This window comes from Cydia splendana, chromosome 21 (genome assembly GCF_910591565.1).
Source record: "Cydia splendana chromosome 21, ilCydSple1.2, whole genome shotgun sequence".
NCBI classification, from domain to species: domain Eukaryota; kingdom Metazoa; phylum Arthropoda; class Insecta; order Lepidoptera; family Tortricidae; genus Cydia; species Cydia splendana.
Window position 1 is genome coordinate 4,264,574 of NC_085980.1, and position 21,406 is coordinate 4,285,979.

Here is a 21,406-nt window from a genome sequence, read left to right on the forward strand (position 1 = left end):
CTACACTACGTTTGCCAAGTCGCGGTCTCCACTCAAGAACACGTTTACCCCAGCGGTTGTCGGTTCTTCGTGCGATATGGCCAGCCCACTATATGGAATATTACGATTACGAGTGATCAATATCACTCGATTATATGATTATATTATTAGTCCTTTAGTGGTAATAGTATTGAACTGACAATACGGCGTATTATGTCTATAGGTTTGTATTTATATTTAATTTAATATGTGCTTATTTTCGATTTCAAATTGTTCGTATCGCCGCTTGCGCAACCTTGCGCAGCCTCTCAAGGCCGCGTCTGCACAGCGACCAAAACTGCACACTCAGATTTATAAGGTGCGCCTGTGTGCGTAAGTAAACTACTATACAACTAGGTACATACATAGGCGAGAACGCCAGTCATGCGTGCCGTCAGAGGGGTGTCACTACGCAGTTTAGGTACATTTGGCCGGCGCGCCGCGCGGGCCGGCGTATGGCAGTGGGCTGCCGCTCGGCTCGCACGATGTGGCGCTCGCGCAAAATTGAAAATACACAATGGCTTCGAAACCTATATCTCGATCTAATCCGTATAAAAGATATTGTTGTTATTGTACTGTTTACGGGTGTCTGAAGAACAAGGAAGTGAAGGAAGTAGAAATAACATTTTATTAAATTCCGGACGATATTGAAAGGTGAATTTAAACTTTAAAACATAACATAAATACTAAGTAATCAAATTCGATAACTAATTCGTTTTGTTTGCATAAAACTAAAGCGCTTTAGACCAATTTAAAATGATTATTGGTTGCCCAAAACAATATTAGGAACTGACCAACATATTTTCAAAGGAATACGGCTGTGGCATACCTACCTACCTACTTCCGAAGAATCAGACATACTATCTCCGGATAAAAAAAAATATGTTTACAGAATCAACGTTTGTAATTCGTAGTATTCGTACATATTAATCTTAAAAATAATAAATCGGTAGTTATAGGTACAAAAACTTGTCAAGTTTCAACCCTGTGGTCCCTGTGCCGACGCTCACAGCTCGGTCATAAAACTGCGACGCGCAAGGAAGATTCACGGTTCGTGCGCGGTTACGTAGGTATATAAGTTTCAATTTTGCTTGCAGGCGGCGAGTATAGGTATAATTTTCTGTACGGTAGTACTATTAGTTATTCTGTGGTGCCGTCATGTGCCCTCCTATTCTAACCAGACTTCTTTCTAATAGGGGCGACAGGAACAGCATGCACGGTTTGAAATGAAACTGGAGTCGCTTAGTGGTGCACCGCGAAAGACCGATCCTTAGGCTTATGATACACTTGTAAGTTTTACTTACGTAAATAGGGACACAGCTATACTACAGAATGAGATATAAATATTGTTATCGCATTCTACCAAATACCTTTGTCCCTACTTACCTAGGTTAAACTTACAATTGTATCTTAGGCTTTATTGATACCTGCGACTTACGTCAAATTTAAAACATTAACTATTAAGTAGGTACATACGTTGTATATTCATTCGGAAAATTATTAAGCACGTTATATGCCTGTAAATATTTGTTTTTAGAGCAAATAGGAGTATAGTGTTTTTGAATTTTAAAATACTATGAAATAAATTGTGTTATGCCTTTTGTACGAAAATGCAAATTTTTAACATGAAGTAAATTTTTAATAAATAAATATTATAGGGACATTCTTACACAAATTGACTAAGTCCCACGGTAAGCTCAAGAAGGCTTGTTTTGTGGGTACCTACTCAGACAACGATACATATAATATACAAATACTTAAATACATAGAAAACATACATGACTCAGGAACAAATATCTGTGCTTATTATACAAATAAATGCCCTTACCGGGATTCGAACCCAGGACCTTCGGCTTCATAGGCAGCGTCACTACTCACTACCCACTAGGCCAGACAGATCGTTAACCTTTATCTTTGCAGGGATCAAAATATCTTAAATATGTATTTTTTTTTTAGTTTTGGTCACCTATTGAGCATACTAGACTATTCAAAAATAAAGAAAAATCCAATATTTTCCAGTTTCGGAAAATCATACGTATCATATTTGATACAATGCCAATCCCTAGACATACTATTTAGAAGAAAAATGTGGGTTTTAATAAAAATAAAACATGTAATGCAGCAGAAATCATCATTTATTGCTAATTAAACCCAATCTAAAGCATCAGATGACTATTACACCTGTAAATATAAATTATATCTACGAATACCTGAACACATTAATGGAAGAAAAATTTGATCCCGTAAAGTTACAAAAAAGTCGCCAACAAAAAGTTGTGTAAAATAGGAAAAGTAAACAAATAATTAAAAAGTAAAAAAAATATATACTTAGGAAGCATTTTTTGCCATAAACATATTTTTCCGCGCTACAGACTACGGCGTAGTAAACCTATTTTGATGACAACTTGGCAATGTATCAAATATACTACACAACAGTTTCATGTAAATATTCTGTGTATTAAATGTTTTTAGATTAGACCACAATGTAAATATTTATGCCCTAACAGATAGTAAATGCATCAAAATGTAGATTATGGAAAAATATATAAGTACGTATCTAAGAAATAAGTGCCAAACTTTCAGTGCGAAACGAAATCTGTTGTTTCCGCGGCGCCATGTTGATTATTACTAATTAATTTAAAATGACACTTGTGTCCATTATTTTTTTCTATAATAAAGGAGCGTAGCTCGACATATTAATGGAAAAATATTTTATTAGATAATAAAGTGAACCTGCTAGATTTTTTAAAGTTCCACGTATCACGGGTGTTACAATGCCAAAATAAGGGTTAAGAAATCGGTTAATAGTTTGAATGGATTGGCAAGAACCAGAACAATTAATGAACAAGAATATTTTTTCTTTATTTACTCCATGTAAAAGGGGCATTGAGATTATTCCGATACCTAGATTTTTCGGTGAGTTGAGCTGAGCATAATGAAATGAACTCGAAAGTTACAAGTTGATTGTTTTCTAAAAAGAAATCCTAATTACACTTACAATTCTTTTTTAATTTTCAATATGAAAAAAATCGACCCCTCAAGAAGGTCAAGGTTACTTTTTTGAACGTCCTCTTACTAAACATATAATAAGTAGGTAGGTATACAAATTAAACTAACCTAATTTCTGATTCGGGAGGCCCTATCATCGACATCGAAATTTCTTTAAATTTCGCTCGTTATGGTAGTCCCTCTGATGTTTGATATCATAACAAATTAAATAGGTACCTACCTTACCTAACTTTCCTAAATCATTGATACACTTTAACCGTATTGTTTCAATTTTCCGTATAAATTATAAGTCATTCAAGATTTACCTCCGACGTTTCGAGGACGGCGTTGCCCCATCGCCGCCGTCAACGCCGTCCTCTTCGGACTTCGGAGGTAAATCTTAAAACTTAAATACATGAATAAATTGTGAAAGTTTAAATAAGTATAGTGTTGTTCAAAATATACTTATCTAAAATGATAAATAACCATTTACCCGACTACCTGGCTTGTCGAAGGTCACTGTGAGATTTTCTATTGTTTGAGTCGTGTATCCTTTTCGAGTTTAATGATAAGGAATTCGTTGTTAACCCATTTCTATTAGAAAATATGTTTATTTATATTCCTCGGACCATTACGTTCGCATGTTGTGATTTTAAATTTATTTGCTTAGTGTTTATTTTAGAACCTTCACCCACGTTCATTAATATATTTATTATGGGTACTGTAATATAAAAATATCTCATTAATTTATTAAAATCAGAAACATTGTAGTAGGAAGTACCTAATATAAAATATAACACGAATCCCGGAATGCCCACTGCATATCCGTATCAGCAGAATGATTGAGGTCATTAACCCCGTGTGGCACCGACTTGCCTGATAACTGATTATTTCACTTGAAGTTGGGATTAGGTATTAAGCGCTTATGACACTATACCCACATACTGAAACCGCAAGAGTGTGTAAACTGTCTAAGGAGACACTTCCATAGGTATTTAGGTATTTGTGAATAAAACATTTATTTACATACAATATATATACAGTGGTACTACTAAACGAAATTAATAACTAGCTTAAATCTAAAATAGGCCCTTGAGGCATTGTACCAAGGATGCTGGCGGCATTTCCTCGCTGTATCGCAATGCTGATACGTTGTGCGAGGTAGCCGCCAGCTCTTCGGTCACCAGTTACGTCAACCAGACGCTTCGCGATTTCTGCGAACAACTTATGCGCGCTGGGACCCCATGGACCTAGAGTTTCAACACCAAATGGTACAAAATGGTACTCTCTACCGAGGCTCTTATATTTGTTACGTTTTAGAATTTCGGCGCTTTCCGCCGCTCCGCCCGCTTTTACAGTAGTCCGTTGGAGGTGGGACGGTGCCAGTGTGTCTACGCAGCATCCCACACCAACATCCGTCCCAAGCTCCAAGGAACTAAGGACACTCCATCGGGCCTCTTGCCATCATCTCTGATAATGCCAGTCGGCTCAAGAAGAGCAGGCACATTGATGGTGGCAAGAGACCGACGGACTATGTCATTAAGCGACGCATGTCTCGAAAAACGGCCTGCACTTTTTTGACAAGATAATCCGTGGTGTCCCAGTCGGTCCACGTCCGTGCCACAAGAGCATATGTGTGGCGTACACACCGAAACCCCGAGTCGCAAACCAGTCGCCAGTCTAAGGGAGGCCGGATCCAAGAAAGTACCAGTATTGGGCGAAGGATGGGCATGTAGCCAGTAACCGGCTTCCCGGGCTCCGACCGCCAAAAGCCTCGCGCGGTCTGGACCTGTACAGTTGTTTAGGAGAGTATTGTAAGTTAAATCACAGTAAACATTATCTCAACTCCTTTGTGAATTTGGGTTGTCTGGAAATTGTTTGCCTGGGCAAGCAATTTTAAAAGCATTTTTGGCATCCTCAAAGCCCGCAATCTCACAGTTTGTGGGCAAAGCCCTTAAGATATTTCCTATGAGACCAGACGTGCTATGAGTGGACGCCAAAAAGGCTGGGGAAGCCACACTGGAAATTTTGCGAATTCCTAAACCTCCAAACCGAATGGGGAGGGACGCTTGAGACCAGGAAGGCTCACTTAGCTGAATGTTTAGAATCGTCTCTAAACTAATTTTGATCAAATCATCTATGGGCGACAATAAATTTTGATGTTTCCAGAAAGGACAACAGCGGAGCACATACGTAAATTTAGGGACAAAAAGGCAGAATTTAAGAATCACAAGAGCATAATGAGGGCTAATTTCGAGTAAGCGATCCGTGTGACTTTTGAATTTAGTTATGGAGTTAGAAATATAATCGGGAAAAGATTCTTCGAATATAGGAGAACCCAGGAGGCAAAGAGAATACTTGTCTACTGATTTGATATTGGGAGTCAGATCGTCAAATTTGGGTTGTAAGTTGGTCAAAGTACAAGAAGATTTTTGAATAAAGAGTTCGCATTTACTGAAATTCAGTTCTAAACCAATATTTTCGAAACTACTCTTAATAAAAGACAAATCAGAGAGTACAGTATTCACGTCACCTCCTAGGGTTCCGTCATCTAAGTACCACACATTGAATTTTGATTTTAAATTTTTGATAATTGGATTTATAGCCAAACTAAAAATTGCTGGCCCGAGAGGGTCACCCTGCTGACAGCCAACCTCGGAAGATAATTCATGTGACTTGTACATTAATTTAGATGAGTCTGAATAGCAAAAGAAAAGGTAATTGTATAGTTCCGGAATTTTGTCCTTAACTTCTGTCAGCAAGGTGTCTCTACTAACCGAATTAAAAGCATTTTTAACGTCAATTTTGACAACAATTTCGCAATCATCGAGTGAAAGGTAGGTCCTTAGGGCATGGACGGCTGCCTCGCACCCACCTTTCGTGCCGAAACCTAGCTGTATTGGTTCAAAAAGGGATTGTAATTTTGATCTAATGTGTCTAACCGCAATTTTTGAAGCCAGACGTCGTAAAGTTGACCCCACCGCAATGGGTCTCACCCCTCCGTCCTTTTTGGTTAGGGCGATCAGGTTTGCCCCGTATAGAATCGGGACGATATTAGTGTTAATTTTGCCTGAAAACATAAAATTTATTAATTTAGTAAGGGAACAGACAAGCTGCTCACCTGCGTCGCCCACGGAATGAGAAATAAGATCTTTCAAATATTGGGGCGAGATCCCATCCAGGCCGGCCGCCGAACCGGCTTTGAAAGACAATATGGCGTCAATAACGTCTTTGCCTTCGATTTGGAGGCAGGCCTGGTCAGCTGTAGGTGGGGCAAACGAGTGTGGTACTGAAGGAGCCGGGGGATGTTTAGATCGTAAGGCCGAGAGGGTATCGGGAGTATCTGGCGATAGCACGTCGTTTGTGAAAAGAAGACGAGCGGCACCTTTAAGATCGCCGTCGCTAATTTTGCTTTCAATTAATTTAGTTCTATTGAAAGTGGATGAGCTACATCCAGAAGGTCGAGAAATGTGTGGAGTTGTATTCGAAACGCAATTGTTTTTGATTTTTTGTGTTAAAGAAATTGTCTTATGCTTCTTGGCATGAAGGGTTTTGAATGAGAAAAGGAAAAGATTATGCCAATCATCAATTTGATTATTTTCCACACATTTTGTAAGTAGGCCTGAAAGGTGTTTAGCGACTGTGATCCTGGCGCCGCGCGGAACTCTTTTAATAACGGGCACATTATTTTTAAGTTCGCTAAGGTGTAAATGGAAAGGGATAGAATTTGGATGGTCAGAAAGGGGGGTGGTCAAAAGGGATGGGCCTAAATTTAGACCGGCGTCATTTTGGCTGATACAAAGACGGTGTTTTTTGGAAATATGAATATTGAGGCCTCTCTGCGTTTTAAAAGAGTTATCGCATTGTACACAATTAAAATTTGGATATGGCGTGCCATCGCCTGATTACTCACTTACCGGAACTACACAGCAGTAATTAAAGCACAAAAAACTTAAAGATAAAATAACAAGATTCACTAGAAATACAATATATTTGTATTTGTTGTAAGTGTTGGCCTTTCCTTTTTGACACAAAATGGTCATGGTCTTTTCTATTTGATAATAAATCTAAGACAATACCGCGTTATAATTATATAATTATCTATTTACCAATATAAATTTTTAATTTAATATGCGCATACTTTTTACTTACAATTTTATTTAACGAACGTTTCAAATAGTTTGTATCGGCGCAACCTTGGGCCTCTCAAGGCCATGTGCACGGCAACCAATGCAACGCTTAGCGCCCAGAATGATTTATTAAAACTGATCGTACCGCAATGCCTTGTTCTTTTTGCCCTAACGTGATGCGTAGGTACCTACTAGATAACTTCAATCCAGCATAAGAGTCGCTCTTTGATTATGCATTATTGTGTATCTCAAAGTCACAGTTATGCTGGTTTACTCGAACGCTCGTCGTGCCGAAGCAAGGTAAGCGATAAGAACATGACCTGTGATTTGTAAGGAAACTTTGACCCCTTACTAAAGTACCCAATCAAACTTCTATTTACAATACAAAAAATGTAACCAAAAAAACAAAAATGTCAAATTGATTTCATAATCGTAAATTGACTTAAAGTATGTAAATAGATTTTAATTTTGTCGCCGATGTCTGAAACGCCATCTAGTAACAATGAACCTTAAAATGAATGTGATATGTAGGTTTAGTGCATGAAAGCTACAACAGATGTCGCAAGAGAGGTGTTTCGACGCTATTTCAACTCATGTTTGTTGTAAGAGTTTTGTTAGCTCCATGCGCCATCTAGTTTGTCACTGTGAACTAAAAAATTAGCTACAAGTATAAGATACTTAGGACGGTGCGCGTTTTTAGTATGGGATTGGGTATCTGTACTAGTATTATATGATCTGTGCCCCGGTCTACGGTACCTCTAGACCTGATTAAATCTTTTTTTTGGTTTATTTAGAACACAAACAGTCGTAATCATATATACAAAGATAAATAACAAATAGACCTGGAGGTTAATTCGTCGGTATAAACAAAGTTAACAAGATAACTTTAAAATAATAAACTTTAGTAGTTTCAGAATAATAAAATAATAATCACGGACAATGAAAACAGGCCACCCTGTATAGAAAATGCCACATAAAGAGTCCCTGACATTAAAATATCGAAAAGAAAAAGAAGAATGAAAATTTTCCACCTTAAGTATAAAGCGCGTTATTCACAATCACGTCACTGGCCCGAATCAGCTATGAATCGTTTGTTCTTATTTGTCATTTGACTATTGTATTTGTAATAATAAAAAAGGGATAAAACATGACAACTAAATCATTCAAGTCTTACCTCAACCCTTCCTTCATTATGACTTCTCCCGCCAACAAGTCTCAACGTAGCACTGCCATCTAGTGTCTCCAGCAAGCGCCTCCTTCTCGGCTTCACCAGAGCCACTGGAGTTTCAGTACAGATGGCGCCCGCGGCTTCCGAAGGCTCGCAGTCCGATGAGCCCCAGCCGCTGAAGATGCACTGGTTCAGGGATGGCTCCGTGCCTTCGCAGACTACGTCGTCCATCCAGAACTTTCCTGGAGAACAAAATATGATTAATAGGAATCTTTTTATCTGTGATAAATCATAAACGAAAGAACAGTATTTTAAGGATGACTCACGCTAGACCGGTACGGGTCGGAGCTTGCGGCGCTTCGTTTTCTGGGCGTTTTCTAAAATAAATATTGAAAACCTGTTGTCTTTCAAATCTGGACGTTCTTGGGCTCATTCTACTCAGAATCGATAGCATTCCCCATCCCACCATTAAAAAAAGATGTCCCAAAATGTCCATTCCATTACGGCACGTTTTAGTATGAAAAAAAAATCACTTGTATGTGCGTGACGTAGTGGAACGTACAATTTTCATACAAATTTTTGGGACATTTTATTTTATCATCAGAATTGAATATGCTAGTGATTCTGAGTTGAAAGAACCCAAAAACACCAGGATCTGTGAGAATCAGGTTTTTGATATTTATTTTAGAAAACGCCATTCTATGGAAAGCACCACGTGATGACCAATCAGCCGTCATCAAATGACATGTCGGACGCCCCGGCCCGGTCTGGGCCGGTCTATCGTGAGTCATCCTTTGAACTGTTCTTTAACTCTGAGGCTTATAACTCTTAAGGGCCAACCGGACTGCGACCCAACTGCAATTTCTATGGAAACTGCACGCCGATGCACGCCAACTGCAACGCCCACGTGCAGTCACCATACAGGTTGCAGTCGGGTTGCAGTCCGTCTATAACGGCCCTTACACCTCTTCTAAAACAAACTTATTTTTTCAATACCGTAAAACGGGGTGAGTAGGTTTCGCGGGGAGCTCAAGATTCAGACGAGGCTTTCTACCACCTGCCTGCGAAGGATTCTGGAGTACTTCGGACACATAGCCAGGAAAAGCAGCGATAATCTCGAAAAATTAGTGGTCACTGGCAAAGTGGAAGGAAACAGACCTAGGGGCAGAAGCCCGATACGTTGGACTGACCAGGTTCGCACCACCCTCGACACCACCGTACACGACGCTCTTCACGAGGCAGCAGATAGATGTGTGTGGCGCCGAGTGGTCCACACAAAACTATTTCGACGAGATGGTCACGACCCTCAGCATTGAGGAAACCGACGCGAGGAGGAGGAGGTTTCGCGGGGAGAGGTGGGCTATGAATGGGGAGATAAGGTTTGAGAGGGGGGTGAGAAGGGATTTTAAGGCTACTGCTACAAAAATAATGTATTCCAATTGTAGTGTTCGCTTCTTCAACTGTATCCACTAGTTCCACTACACAATAATATAATAATGAATATCGGCTCCTCGGCTACGCTACGCGACGTGACTCGGCTTCCGTATCTCAAATACCACTGCGCGCTTGCACGCGCGTAGAGTCCGTGTTCGTGCGCAGGAGACGACAGATATACGCATCTCTTTCGCACGTATACTACATCCCTTCCTTATTGTTAAGTTTGTTGTATTAATATTTTTGGATAATTAAATAAAACAGTAATTTCAATAATCATCATTATTTATTTTTTTAATCATTACTTTAACACAACTACTTCCTGCTTCGTTAACTTCCTTAGTACTTTTATACTTCACTTTATTTATGTATATATTTAGCAATATTTTTGCGCTTCATGCATTAGCATTACTTCACGTCTTCCTCTTATCCCTTATTAAATTTTAAGATATATATTTAATTATCTGATTCGCCATCATTCGTCTCTGTCGTCTCTTCGTCCAAGATTTTCCATTGTCCTTCGACCTTTTTTAAATGCATCATGTTTCTTCTCAGTCTTTGTCCAGTTTCGTTATTTTCAATGTTTACATCTCCCCCTTTACAAGATACTACAGTGTGAGGGGTTGGCTCATAATTTGGAGCTAACTTATTTGTCTTATTCATATTTTTAACATAAACCTCATCCCCTACTTTTATGTTTCCATCCTCAACTCTTCTCTTCTTGTTCGCGTACTCTTTTCCTTTTTCTTTTTGCTCTCTGTCCCTGTCTCTGACGTCCATATCTTGGTCTTTATAATTATATTCAAACGTATCTATCATCGGTATCTTGTCTCTAAATTTCCGTTGGAAAAATAATTCCGCTGGCGTCTTTCCCGTTGTCGTATGGGGAGTACTATTATACATAGTCAGATATTCCAAGAGCGAATCTTTCCAGTTCTTTTTGTCAATTTGACTTATCTTTAAACGTTTAATAATGTCTCTGTTCTGACGTTCCACCTCTCCATTTTGCTGGGGCCAGTAAGGGATAGTGTTGAACAAATGGATGTCATTATTTTGGCAAAAATCTCTGAACTCCTGACTAACGAACTGTTTACCGTTGTCCGCCGTAATCGTGATTGGACATCCTAGTCGACTAAACATTTCCTTCAATATAGCTATCATAGCCTTGCTTGATATATCGCGGCAAGCCTTTATTTCCTTATACCGCGAATAGTAGTCGATTACTACCAGAAGGTAATCCCCAGACGGCAAAGGACCTAAGAGATCAATTGCAATATCAACCCAGGGGTGTGTCGGCAATTCCCTTCTCTTGATCGGATTTGGGGGATTTGGCGCTGAAACAAGGGTGCATCCTTTACACGACTTAACCAGTCTCTCAACGTCCTTGTCGTACCTGGGCCACCATACTTTAGCTCTAAGCCTAGCTTTCATTCCAACGACTCCAGGATGGCCTTCGTGGGCGGCTTCTAAAACCTTTTCTCGCAATGTTTTTGGTATAATTATTTTACTACCCCTTAAAAGAATATCTCCACAAAAACACAACTCGTTTTCTAAGATTTTGTAACTCTTTATTTGTTGGTCCCATTTGGAGTCATACAGGCCTGCCTTTACTTTTTGTATATCCGAGTCCTCTTTAGAATTGCTTTCTATTTCTTGTAGCGATATTGCTACTGGTCTTATCTGTTCTACTATGTTTTGTACAAAATCTTTTCCTTTAGTGTTGCTGTTCCGTTCGTCGAGGTTCTTACATAGTCTGGAAAGGGAGTCGGCAATGTTGGTTTTTCCTGGACGATATATAACTTGAAAGTCGTATGACTGTAGACGTAATATCCATCGTTCGATACGAGCACATGGTTTAGCTTTCGGTCCGAATATCACCTCTAAAGGTTTATGATCGGTTATGAGTTCAAATCTTTTCCCAAAAAGAAACATATGAAAGTGCTCCACTGCCCATACCAGAGCTAAAGCTTCTTTTTCTGTTTGGCAATAACGTCTCTCGCACTCCGTTAAGGTTCTGTTGCCGTAAGCTATTATGCGTGGACCAGCTTCACTTGTTTGTACCAAGATCGCGCCGAGCCCCACAGGACTAGCATCTGCGAATACCATTGTTTTATTTTTAACATTATAGTATCCCAAATTAGGTATTTTAGACAAAGCCGTTTTCAAATTGTTAAATGCTGTTTCCTGATTTTCCTTCCAGAGCTCTTGGATGTCCGCATTTCTGCCTGTCTTGTGCCTTAATAATTCCTTCAGGGGTTCAGTAATTGTGGCCATATTTGGTATCCACTTCCCTACATAGTTGACGAGTCCTAAAAAACTTTGCAATTCCGAGATTGTTCGGGGTGCTCTGAAGTCCATAATAGCCGATACGTATTTATCTAGTGGTCGAATTCCTTTATTACTTAGTTCGTGTCCTAAAAATTGAATTTTATTAACGTTGTAGATACATTTTTCTTCTTTCAGAACGATATCATGCTCTTTAAGAACCTTCAGCACATTCTGAAGTCTGACATCATGTTCCTTTTGATCTTCGCCAAAAACTAATATGTCGTCAATAAAGTTGACAACTCCCTCACATCCAATTAATATGCGTTCAAGAGTTTTTTGAAATATTTCAGGAGCGCATGTAATGCCGAACATTAATCTTTTGTATCTATATACGCCTTTTCCAGATATGAATGTCGTTATATCCCGTGAGTTTGGATGGATTTCTAGCTGGTGGAATGCGTCCTTAATATCTAATTTACTAAACACTGTAGCATTCCTAAACTTTGGCAGTAGTTGGTCCATAGTCGGTAATGGATGATTTTCCCTTTTAATCGCTTTATTTGCACGTCTCATGTCAACGCAAAGCCGAATGTCACCGTTTTCTTTGATTATAGGCACAATAGGGGATATCCAACTTGGGGGGCCATGGACTTCTTCTATAATATCTTTTTCCAGTAATTCCGTAATTTTTTCCTCGACTTTGGTTTCTAAAGGTATTGGAATTCTACGGTAAGGCTGAACGATTGGTTTAATCTTATCGTCGATGGGTATTTGAATCATAATATTTTTAAGTTTAGGGAAAGGCTTTAGTTGAATTTGGTTTATTTCTAACCCAATTCTTAAAACCCCCAACTTAGTTGCTGTTGTCTTCCCCAGTAAATTTTGTGTACCTTTATCTACCACATAGAAAATTGCGTTTTCTTCTCTCCCGGCTAATTTAATGTCGGAGCGGAAAGATCCCAGCAGTCGCAAAGGTGTTTTAGATCCATAGGGGAAGAACTTCTTCTTTGGTTCTTTTATTTCGTCAACTACCCTTACTCCCATATCCTTCATTTTTTCCCATGTCTTATCCGTAATTAGATTATTTTTTGATCCTGAATCTATCATCATATTAATTTTTTCTCCTCCCACATCACAGACCACCATGTCATCTCCGTTTATGTTAAATAAATACTCGACTTCTTCGGTTTCAGAGTCCTCCTCTTCCTCTATAATATTTCTTACCTCATGAGCTTTAGGAGATTTTTTAAATTTCTTTGAAAACTGTTTCTGTCGAGTTTCATCATGTTTTATGTCCTCATGTTTTCTTTTCAGGTTCTGACTTTTGCATTGCAACTTAAAATGCCCAATTTTGCCACATTTTAGGCATTTTTTTCCCCTAGCAGGACAGTTTTCGCTGTTGGACAAATGTCCCCAGCTCCCGCATCTATAACATTCTTTCCCTTTTCTGTCTGTCTTCTCTTCCACTTTATTAACCTCTATCGGCACATTCTTTTCTTTATTTTTGTAATCCTCTAATTGCCTGTTAATAGCCTCCAGGGCATTAGCCTCTGAGATAATATTTTCAATCGTCATGTTATCTCCTCCCTTAAGTATTTTTTTCCTCAGTTCTTCTGACGCACATCTTTCTATGATTTGATCAATCAAATGATCTTCTACGTTATCAAATTGACACTTCACCGCTTGTTGTCTAAGGCGCACCAAGAACTTCTCAAATTTTTCATTGTTTTCTTGTTTAATTTGTCTAAAGGTATGCCGTTCAAATCTTTTATTCTGCTTAGGTGCGAAGTAATTGTCCAATTTTTCAATGGCCACCCGGAATACATCCTGCTCACCGGACTCCTCTGATCTTACGTCTGCCCCTGGTATGTTAAAAAATATTTCCTGTAGTTCAGTTCCCCCCCAGTGTAACAAACTTGCTCGTTTTTTAGCAGCAGTCTTAACACCTGCCGCTTCCAGGTAAATATACAAACTCCTCTTCCAACGTTCCCATCGTGTACATACAGAATTGATATCACCTTCGCAGTCAAACTTTTCAAGCGCCAGCGATGGTGTTGTCATTGTTGGCTTCCTGTTGACAAAAAATATTGACTGTAGCAGGCATTAAACAGACGTCATCCATTTAATCCTCCTCAGTCTACGTCCTTCCATCCAAATTTCCATCTGCATATATATATATATATATATTTTGTATATATGTTGATTTATGAACTGTAGTAGGCACTAAACAGACGTCATCCGTTTAATACTTCTCAGTCCGCATCCTTCCATCCAATTTTTCATTTTTTTTTATTTTTTTTTTTTTACATATTATGTATTTTATATATATTGATTTATGAACTGTAGTAGGCACTAAACAGACGTCATCTGTTCAATCCTACTCAGTCCGCATCCTTCCTTCCCAGTTTCTATGCATTTTTCCAGGTATATTACAGTCATCATCTGCATACCTATACATCTAAGTCGTAACAGCCATCACGCTTTACAACATCTTGCTTGGTACTATAGGTTTTGATTTTGACATATTTTGCATACATTTAAATTTTCACTTACTGGACTATTTACTCTCCTATTACTGGACTATTAAAACCTAAGTAATATAATCAATTTTTTCTAAAAGTCATACAGTGTAAAATAGAAATGTATGTATCTTCCTTCATTTGAAATCACACAATGACTAAGAAATAGATATTTACTATAATGTCAACGCCAGAAATTTATGTGACCGGACTATTATATTTCGACTGGTCTATTAGGTCAACATCTCTATCGAATAGGTACCTTAAGAAAACAAACTTAAACAATGCCATAATCAAAACATTTTGTGAAATACGACCCTATGTAGTGGCATTAAGTGAAAATAATAGCAAAGTTATAAGTACTATTACCGCTATGGCGTTATGTCCATTTAATTTCTTAGTTAGGTTAGGTAATTTCAAATCACTACATTAACGTAACCTAAAAAAAGAACAGGAAACAAAACAATATTTATTTTGTTAAAGTATAAGAAGTCCCTTTAAGAAGCACAAGGTTCAATTTCGCATGTCGCTGTCTTGAATTACAAAGCTACGCCGCGCGCTCGCCGACCGACAGGTCGCGGCCCGTTCGTGTTTATATTATAACCTATACTTACAGTATACTGCACGGCTTTTGTCATCTACGCTTGAGTTGTATGATTATTTTAATAATATATGCGTTATTTTTACCTCTTGTAAACTTGAGCATTACTACTATTAAGATATAGAAAGCACTTACCGTATTTCTACGGGATTCCGATCAAGTTATTAGTTACGCTACACGCCATTACATGCGCAAGCGATCTCTGTTTTTTTTTTCCACGCTGTCAACCGCTAGGGATTGACACCGATGCTAGTGTTGTTGCAAGTTTTGATTTTCCGGTTAACACTACCTAGGTACCTACTACGCCATGCACACTCATGTTTAACTGTTGCAATCATACACCAGTCAAATCTTACAAAAAAATCTCTTAAAAAAACAATGCGTGATGTAGTTCTGTATTTTTTGTATATTATGTGGAGTCCTTGGAGGAATATCAGACTATGTTTTGCAAGCAAAAAAAAGTTGTGCTCTCTGCGTAATTTGCGAAAAACTGCTAAAATTTCGGACTTTTTTCAGATTTTACAGTTTCATTATAAAACTATGGGTTTTTGGTCAAAACTTGCTATATAATGTTGAAAGTATATTAAATCTGGAACAATTTAAGCCTATAAGCAGTGACGTATGTCAAATAGTTCTTGAGATATGGGGCTTTAAAAAAGGATATTTTTTTCCTTGGAATGAAATTTTTAGTTTTTCCTATTTTTTAAGACAAATATTGGCACAACCGCTCATGCTATGAGATATATTGCAAGGAATAAAGTTGTAGCAAATTTAATTACCTTTCATTTAAGTGCTAGTAAAAGTCAGTAAGTCTTACAGTTCTCTAGTTATCGTAAAAAAATGAAATTGCTATAATGGGGAAGGCAAGTAATGTATTGTTTTATGCATTGTCAAAATCCCTTCAAAAGGCAGTACCATCGTCGAGAACGCAATCTACGATTATCTATTACCGGTTTTTCCCGATAGAAGCAGAGCAATGCCAGAGATCAACCATTTTTTAAATGCACTCACCTCTTAAGCACTTCATTCCTTCAGTAATGAAATCAAGATACAATCTGTAGTTTGGCTTGTTTCTCGGCCCCACTTTTGGTTGTAGCCATAGATTCCAAGATGCCGATTCTGATTTAACAATTTGTTATGGTTTTGAACTTGTTTTGATACGACCTTGACGATAGTTCACGGTAATTAGCGTGGTGTTGGTGAAACACCCTGAAATTACTGGAAGTCATGTCATTAGTATCTAGCTCGCGCTCGCTTATTGGTGCTCTTGAGTGTACTCTGAGTCGTGGTGATACAAGATCACGATAAAATCCTAACCATAACAAATTGATACATCAGAATCAGCTACTATTACCCACTCTAGGTATACGTTTGTGTTATAATCCACGGGTTTTAACTAGCAATATCCTATTAGTCTTTACTAGATAGGTGTATAAATTGACAAACCATATCATTAATAGAAAAATAACTGAACGAAAGACGTAGGTAAGTATAGATAAGTGTGTGTTAACATGATCTGCCAAGCCAGGCGGATTGCATACATTTGTTTCATATCGGAAAGCTTACTTTATACCGGTTGCTTTAGCCCTTGACTCGCCTATAAGCGATATTATGAACTACAGCATCATGTTGAGTAACTGGCGTGAATTACATTGGCGTGATTGGCGTTGGGCGAGCTTTTATAAGATAATTAAAGAGAATATTTATTAAGTTAAGATTAAAAACCCGTTCTTAACACCCTAAATCGGATAAATTTCCGAATATTTTCAGTTAAATGCCTATATCTACAATCCGAAAAAAGTTTTACTTGTATCGTGGTTTCATAAAACCAAACAAATACTTTTTTTCTATTGACAAATTGACCCATTTACTTTCCAATTATTTTTATTTTTTACTATTAATACATTTATACAGTAAATACTACTAGTGAAAGAAGTATTGCTAGTTACAACCCGTGGATTGACAACTCTCTGAGCAGTAGCTCCACATTCATTTAGCCTTAACAACCATTGGAAATGAATTTGTAATTTATTGTGTAAATACGGTAAACCATTGAAGAAGTTTTAATATACTGGTTACATGACAAGACTGAGTCACATACATGCCCTATAACACAAACGTTTACCTAGAGTGGGTAATGGTAGCTGATTCTGATGAATCAATATGTTATGGTTAGGATCTTAGGATATTATCGTGATCTTGTATTACCACGACTCAGAGTACACTCAAGAGCACCAATAAGCGAGCGCGAGCTAGATACTAATGACATGACTTCCAGTAATTTCAGGGTGTTTCACCAACACCACGCCAATTACCGTGAACTATTGTCAAGGTCGTATCAAAACAAGTTCAAAACCATAATTACAAATCCAAATCCAAAAACATAAATCAGAATCGGCATCGTGGGATCTATGGCTAAGTGGGGCCGAGAAACAAGCCAAACTACAGATTGTATCTTGATTTATTTACTGAATGAATGAAGTCCTTAAGAGGGGGGTGCATTTTAAAAATGGTTGATCTCCGACATCGCTCTGCTGCTATCGGGGAAAACCGGTAAAAGCTAATCGTAGATTGCGTTCTCGTCGGTGGTACTGCCTTTTGTAGGGATTTTGACAATGCCTTAAACAATACATTAGGTGCCTTCCCCATTATAGCAATTTCATTTTTTTACGATAAATAGAGAACTGTATGACTTACTGACGCTTTTTTGCACTTAAATGAAAGGTAATTAAATTTGCTACAACTTTGTTTATTGCAATATACCTCATAGCATGAGCGTTTGCCGATATTTGTCTTAAAATATAGGAAAAACTAAAAATTTCACTCAAGGAAAAAAAATCCCTTTTTTTTTTAAGCTCTATATATCAAGAACTATTTGACATACAGCGCTGTTTATGGGCTTATATTGTTTCAAATTTAATATACTTTCAATATTACACAGCAAATTTTGACCAAAAACCCATAGTTTTATAATGAAACCGTAAAATCTGAAAAAAGTCCGAAATTTTAGGAGTTTTTCGCAAATTACGCAGAGAGCACAACTTTTTTTTGCTTGCAAAACACAGTCTCACATTCCTCCAAGGACTCCAAACAATGTAGAAAAAATACAGAACTACATCACGCATTGTTTTTTTATTGTAAGATTTGACTGATGTATCATGCAATCTGTTCAAATTAGATGTCCGTACACTGTTGATCTCAAAATAACGACGTAAATACAAAGACATGTATTGATTTACGTTCCTTAAACACATTATGTTGCTACACTTTTATTTGAAACCAGGTAGGTGTGTATACATGTATCTATTCCTTCGTATTTAGTAATTTTGAAATGTCACCAAGTTATATATTATAATGACTTAACGATTTAGCCCGTCGCCAAAATGTAGTGTTCGCTTCTTCAACTGTATCCACTAGTTCCACTACACAATAATATAATAATGAATATCGGCTCCTCGGCTACGCTACGCGACGTGACTCGGCTTCCGTATCTCAAATACCACTGCGCGCTTGCACGCGCGTAGAGTCCGTGTTCGTGCGCAGGAGACGACAGATATACGCATCTCTTTCGCACGTATACTACACCAATTTAAAATGGAGCTATAGTAATACGCATAATAAAAAAAAATCAATCCAACAATCTCCCAAAATCACATTTGTATGAAAACCCCTCTCACCCCAAATACGAGGCACTACGGGGTGAGGTGGGTTTTCCTCTTTATCGTCAAAGTTATGAAATGGAACTACCCAAAATAAAATAAAAACTAAAATACAAACGTCCGGAACACTTATTATATACACCATTCAGTTTTCATATGTAAAAATAAAATGTTATCGAGGTTTGAATTTCAGTTTTGACCCTACTCACCCCATTTTACGGTATCGTGTAAGTACCTAAGTAATTTATATTTCTTTCCTTCGCTGTTATATACCAGACGGTATCAGCACGCAGACATTGAGCAGACGCTCAATACAAATAAGAGTACGAGAGAGAGTTCCTTTATAGACGCCATCGTAAAAATTTAATAAAGACCCTTTTAAGGCCCAATCAATGTCCAACCCACAAACGTATAAAATAGAACCCTGAATCTGGTGAGGTACCGATAGGAATTTTATCGCCTGATCTTTCTTATATATTTTCCAAAAATAACCGCGAAAGAATGCTACAAATTAAAGACTTACAATAAGGTGCAGGCGTGCAATTTAGATTGCTGCAAAATATATAAAATACAAATATCCGAGTAGGTACGACCTCCTATTTTCGACCGGAGGAAGTGGGAGGACCCAAACTGTGCCATGCAAAAAGCAGAGTGGAATTGTCAAAAAGCCGCGTTGTCGCAAGATTCATCACATATGGCGCCCTACCGGCCCCCGTGGTCGATATAAATTGTCAGTCTATCTGCCGGAGATACGTCAAATAATAGATCTAGAAACGATATGGATTAGATATGTCAGTGTCAAATGTTTCTTCAAACAAAAACGTCACTTTTGACACTGACACATCTAATTCATATCGTTTCTAGATCTATTAATTGATGTTTCTTAACGTTCGAATCGGGCCGTATGTGTTTTTGTCGATCTGTAGATCAAAATGGCTTACTTTTCGCTTCCCCGTACTGAGCGGCGTGTGTGGCGACTCCGCTCCGATTCCAACGACTGCAGACTACTTGGGCGGCCGCATCGTCCCAAGAGTCGTCACATACGGCGCCCCATCGGCCTCCGTGGTAGACGTATACGTTGCCTGTGAACAAACTTCATTTCATTTTATTTCAACACACTTACGTAGCGTACTACGTAGGCAAACAACACGCGAATGCGAAGCGAAGCGATGCGGCGCGGGGTGAATCAATCTTTAGATACCTAGTGTTCTACGTGGGCGATCTAGTTGTGAACGCGAACGCCTTGGGCCCGCCGCGCCGCGCCGCGGTGCGTTCGCGAGTTGTTCGCTTACGTAAGACGCAGCGTTAAGCACAGAGTAGCTTATTTTAAAGATCCCATCAGCATTCTACTACTATTTTTGAAGGTTAAAGGATGGCTCATGCTAGAACGATACGGGCTTCCGTCACTTCTTTTTCTATGACAGGTGATCGGTGATCACGTGATGCTTTCTATAGAAAACTGAAGTGTCGGACGCCCGTTGTCATTATGGTAAGTCATTTTCAGTAATATTGCACCCAAATTCTTTTAGGAAATATTACTACAGTCCTTGTGACCTGGACCCCCACTGTTTAACCTAGTAATAATCTGCCTACAATTCAAAAGCTTTTCCATGTAATCGTGATTGTTTTCCGTAATATTGTCTGCGAAAAACATTCTGGATATGAGTGCTATGACATACATTGGATTACTAAGATATAATCAACGTGAGCGGCCGGAGTGACAAGTGACAACTGTAACATATGTGTTTTCTAGTGCTTTTGCGGAACACTTGTCAGAGATGGATAGACACTTTGGAAAATGTGTGCCCATTTTAATACACGTAAAATATAAACCTCTTTTGTGGTGCGCGTGCCAGGGCGTGCCGCGAGCCGCGACCGATGCAGTGCACCATCGAGAGCGCCGACTTCTGGCCGAAGGGTCGACACCCTCCATTCGTACCGGTTGTAAGCGACCCGCATCCAGCGTCTTCCGGCGGCCTTAACAAGGTCGTATGTCCATCTTGTGGGTGGACGTCGTACGCTGCGCTTGCTAGTCCGTGGTCTCCACTCGAGCACTTTTCGACCCCATCGGCCATCTTCTCTGCGTGCAATGTGGCCTGCCCATTGCCACTTCAGCTTGCTAATCCGGTGGGCTATGTCGGTGAGCTTAGTTCGTCTACGGATCTCCTCATTTCTGATTCGATCACGTAGAGAAACTCCGAGTATAGCCCTCTCCATAGCTCGTTGAGCGACTTTGAGTTTTGGGGGCGATAGTGAAAGACCACGTTTCGGAGCCGTAAGTCATCACTGGTAACACACATTGATTAAAGACTTCCGTCTTGAGGCACTGAGGTATGTCGGACGAAAAGACACATTACGTAGTTTCCCGAACGCTGCCCAACCGAGTTGGATTCGGCGGTTGACCTCTTTCTCAAAGTTGGACCTACCTAATTGGACTACTTGTCCTAGGTAGATATGTACGAGTCAACAACTTCGAGTACCGAGTTCCCAACGGTAATAACTTATTATACGCTTATTAAGTATTATATAATTTCAATAAAATGTACACATATTAGTGAAATAGTATATTTTATGAATTAATGAAAATTTACATTTATTAATTTCTTTAGCGGCTGAGAAGA

At 38.7% G+C, this 21,406-nt stretch overlaps 1 protein-coding gene across 1 annotated transcript in view; it reads right to left on the reverse strand.

Annotated features, from left to right (window-relative positions):
• LOC134801132 (lysyl oxidase homolog 2A) overlaps positions 1–21,406 on the reverse strand; it is a 46,385-nt gene that overhangs the window by 23,889 nt on the left and 1,090 nt on the right. Inside the window, exons 2-3 of the mRNA XM_063773671.1 lie at positions 19,727–19,867; positions 8,311–8,546 (exon numbers count right to left, since the gene is read on the reverse strand). Of these exons, the coding sequence (XP_063629741.1) occupies positions 8,311–8,546; positions 19,727–19,867 (377 nt within the window). The remainder of the gene's footprint in view (positions 1–8,310; positions 8,547–19,726; positions 19,868–21,406) is intronic.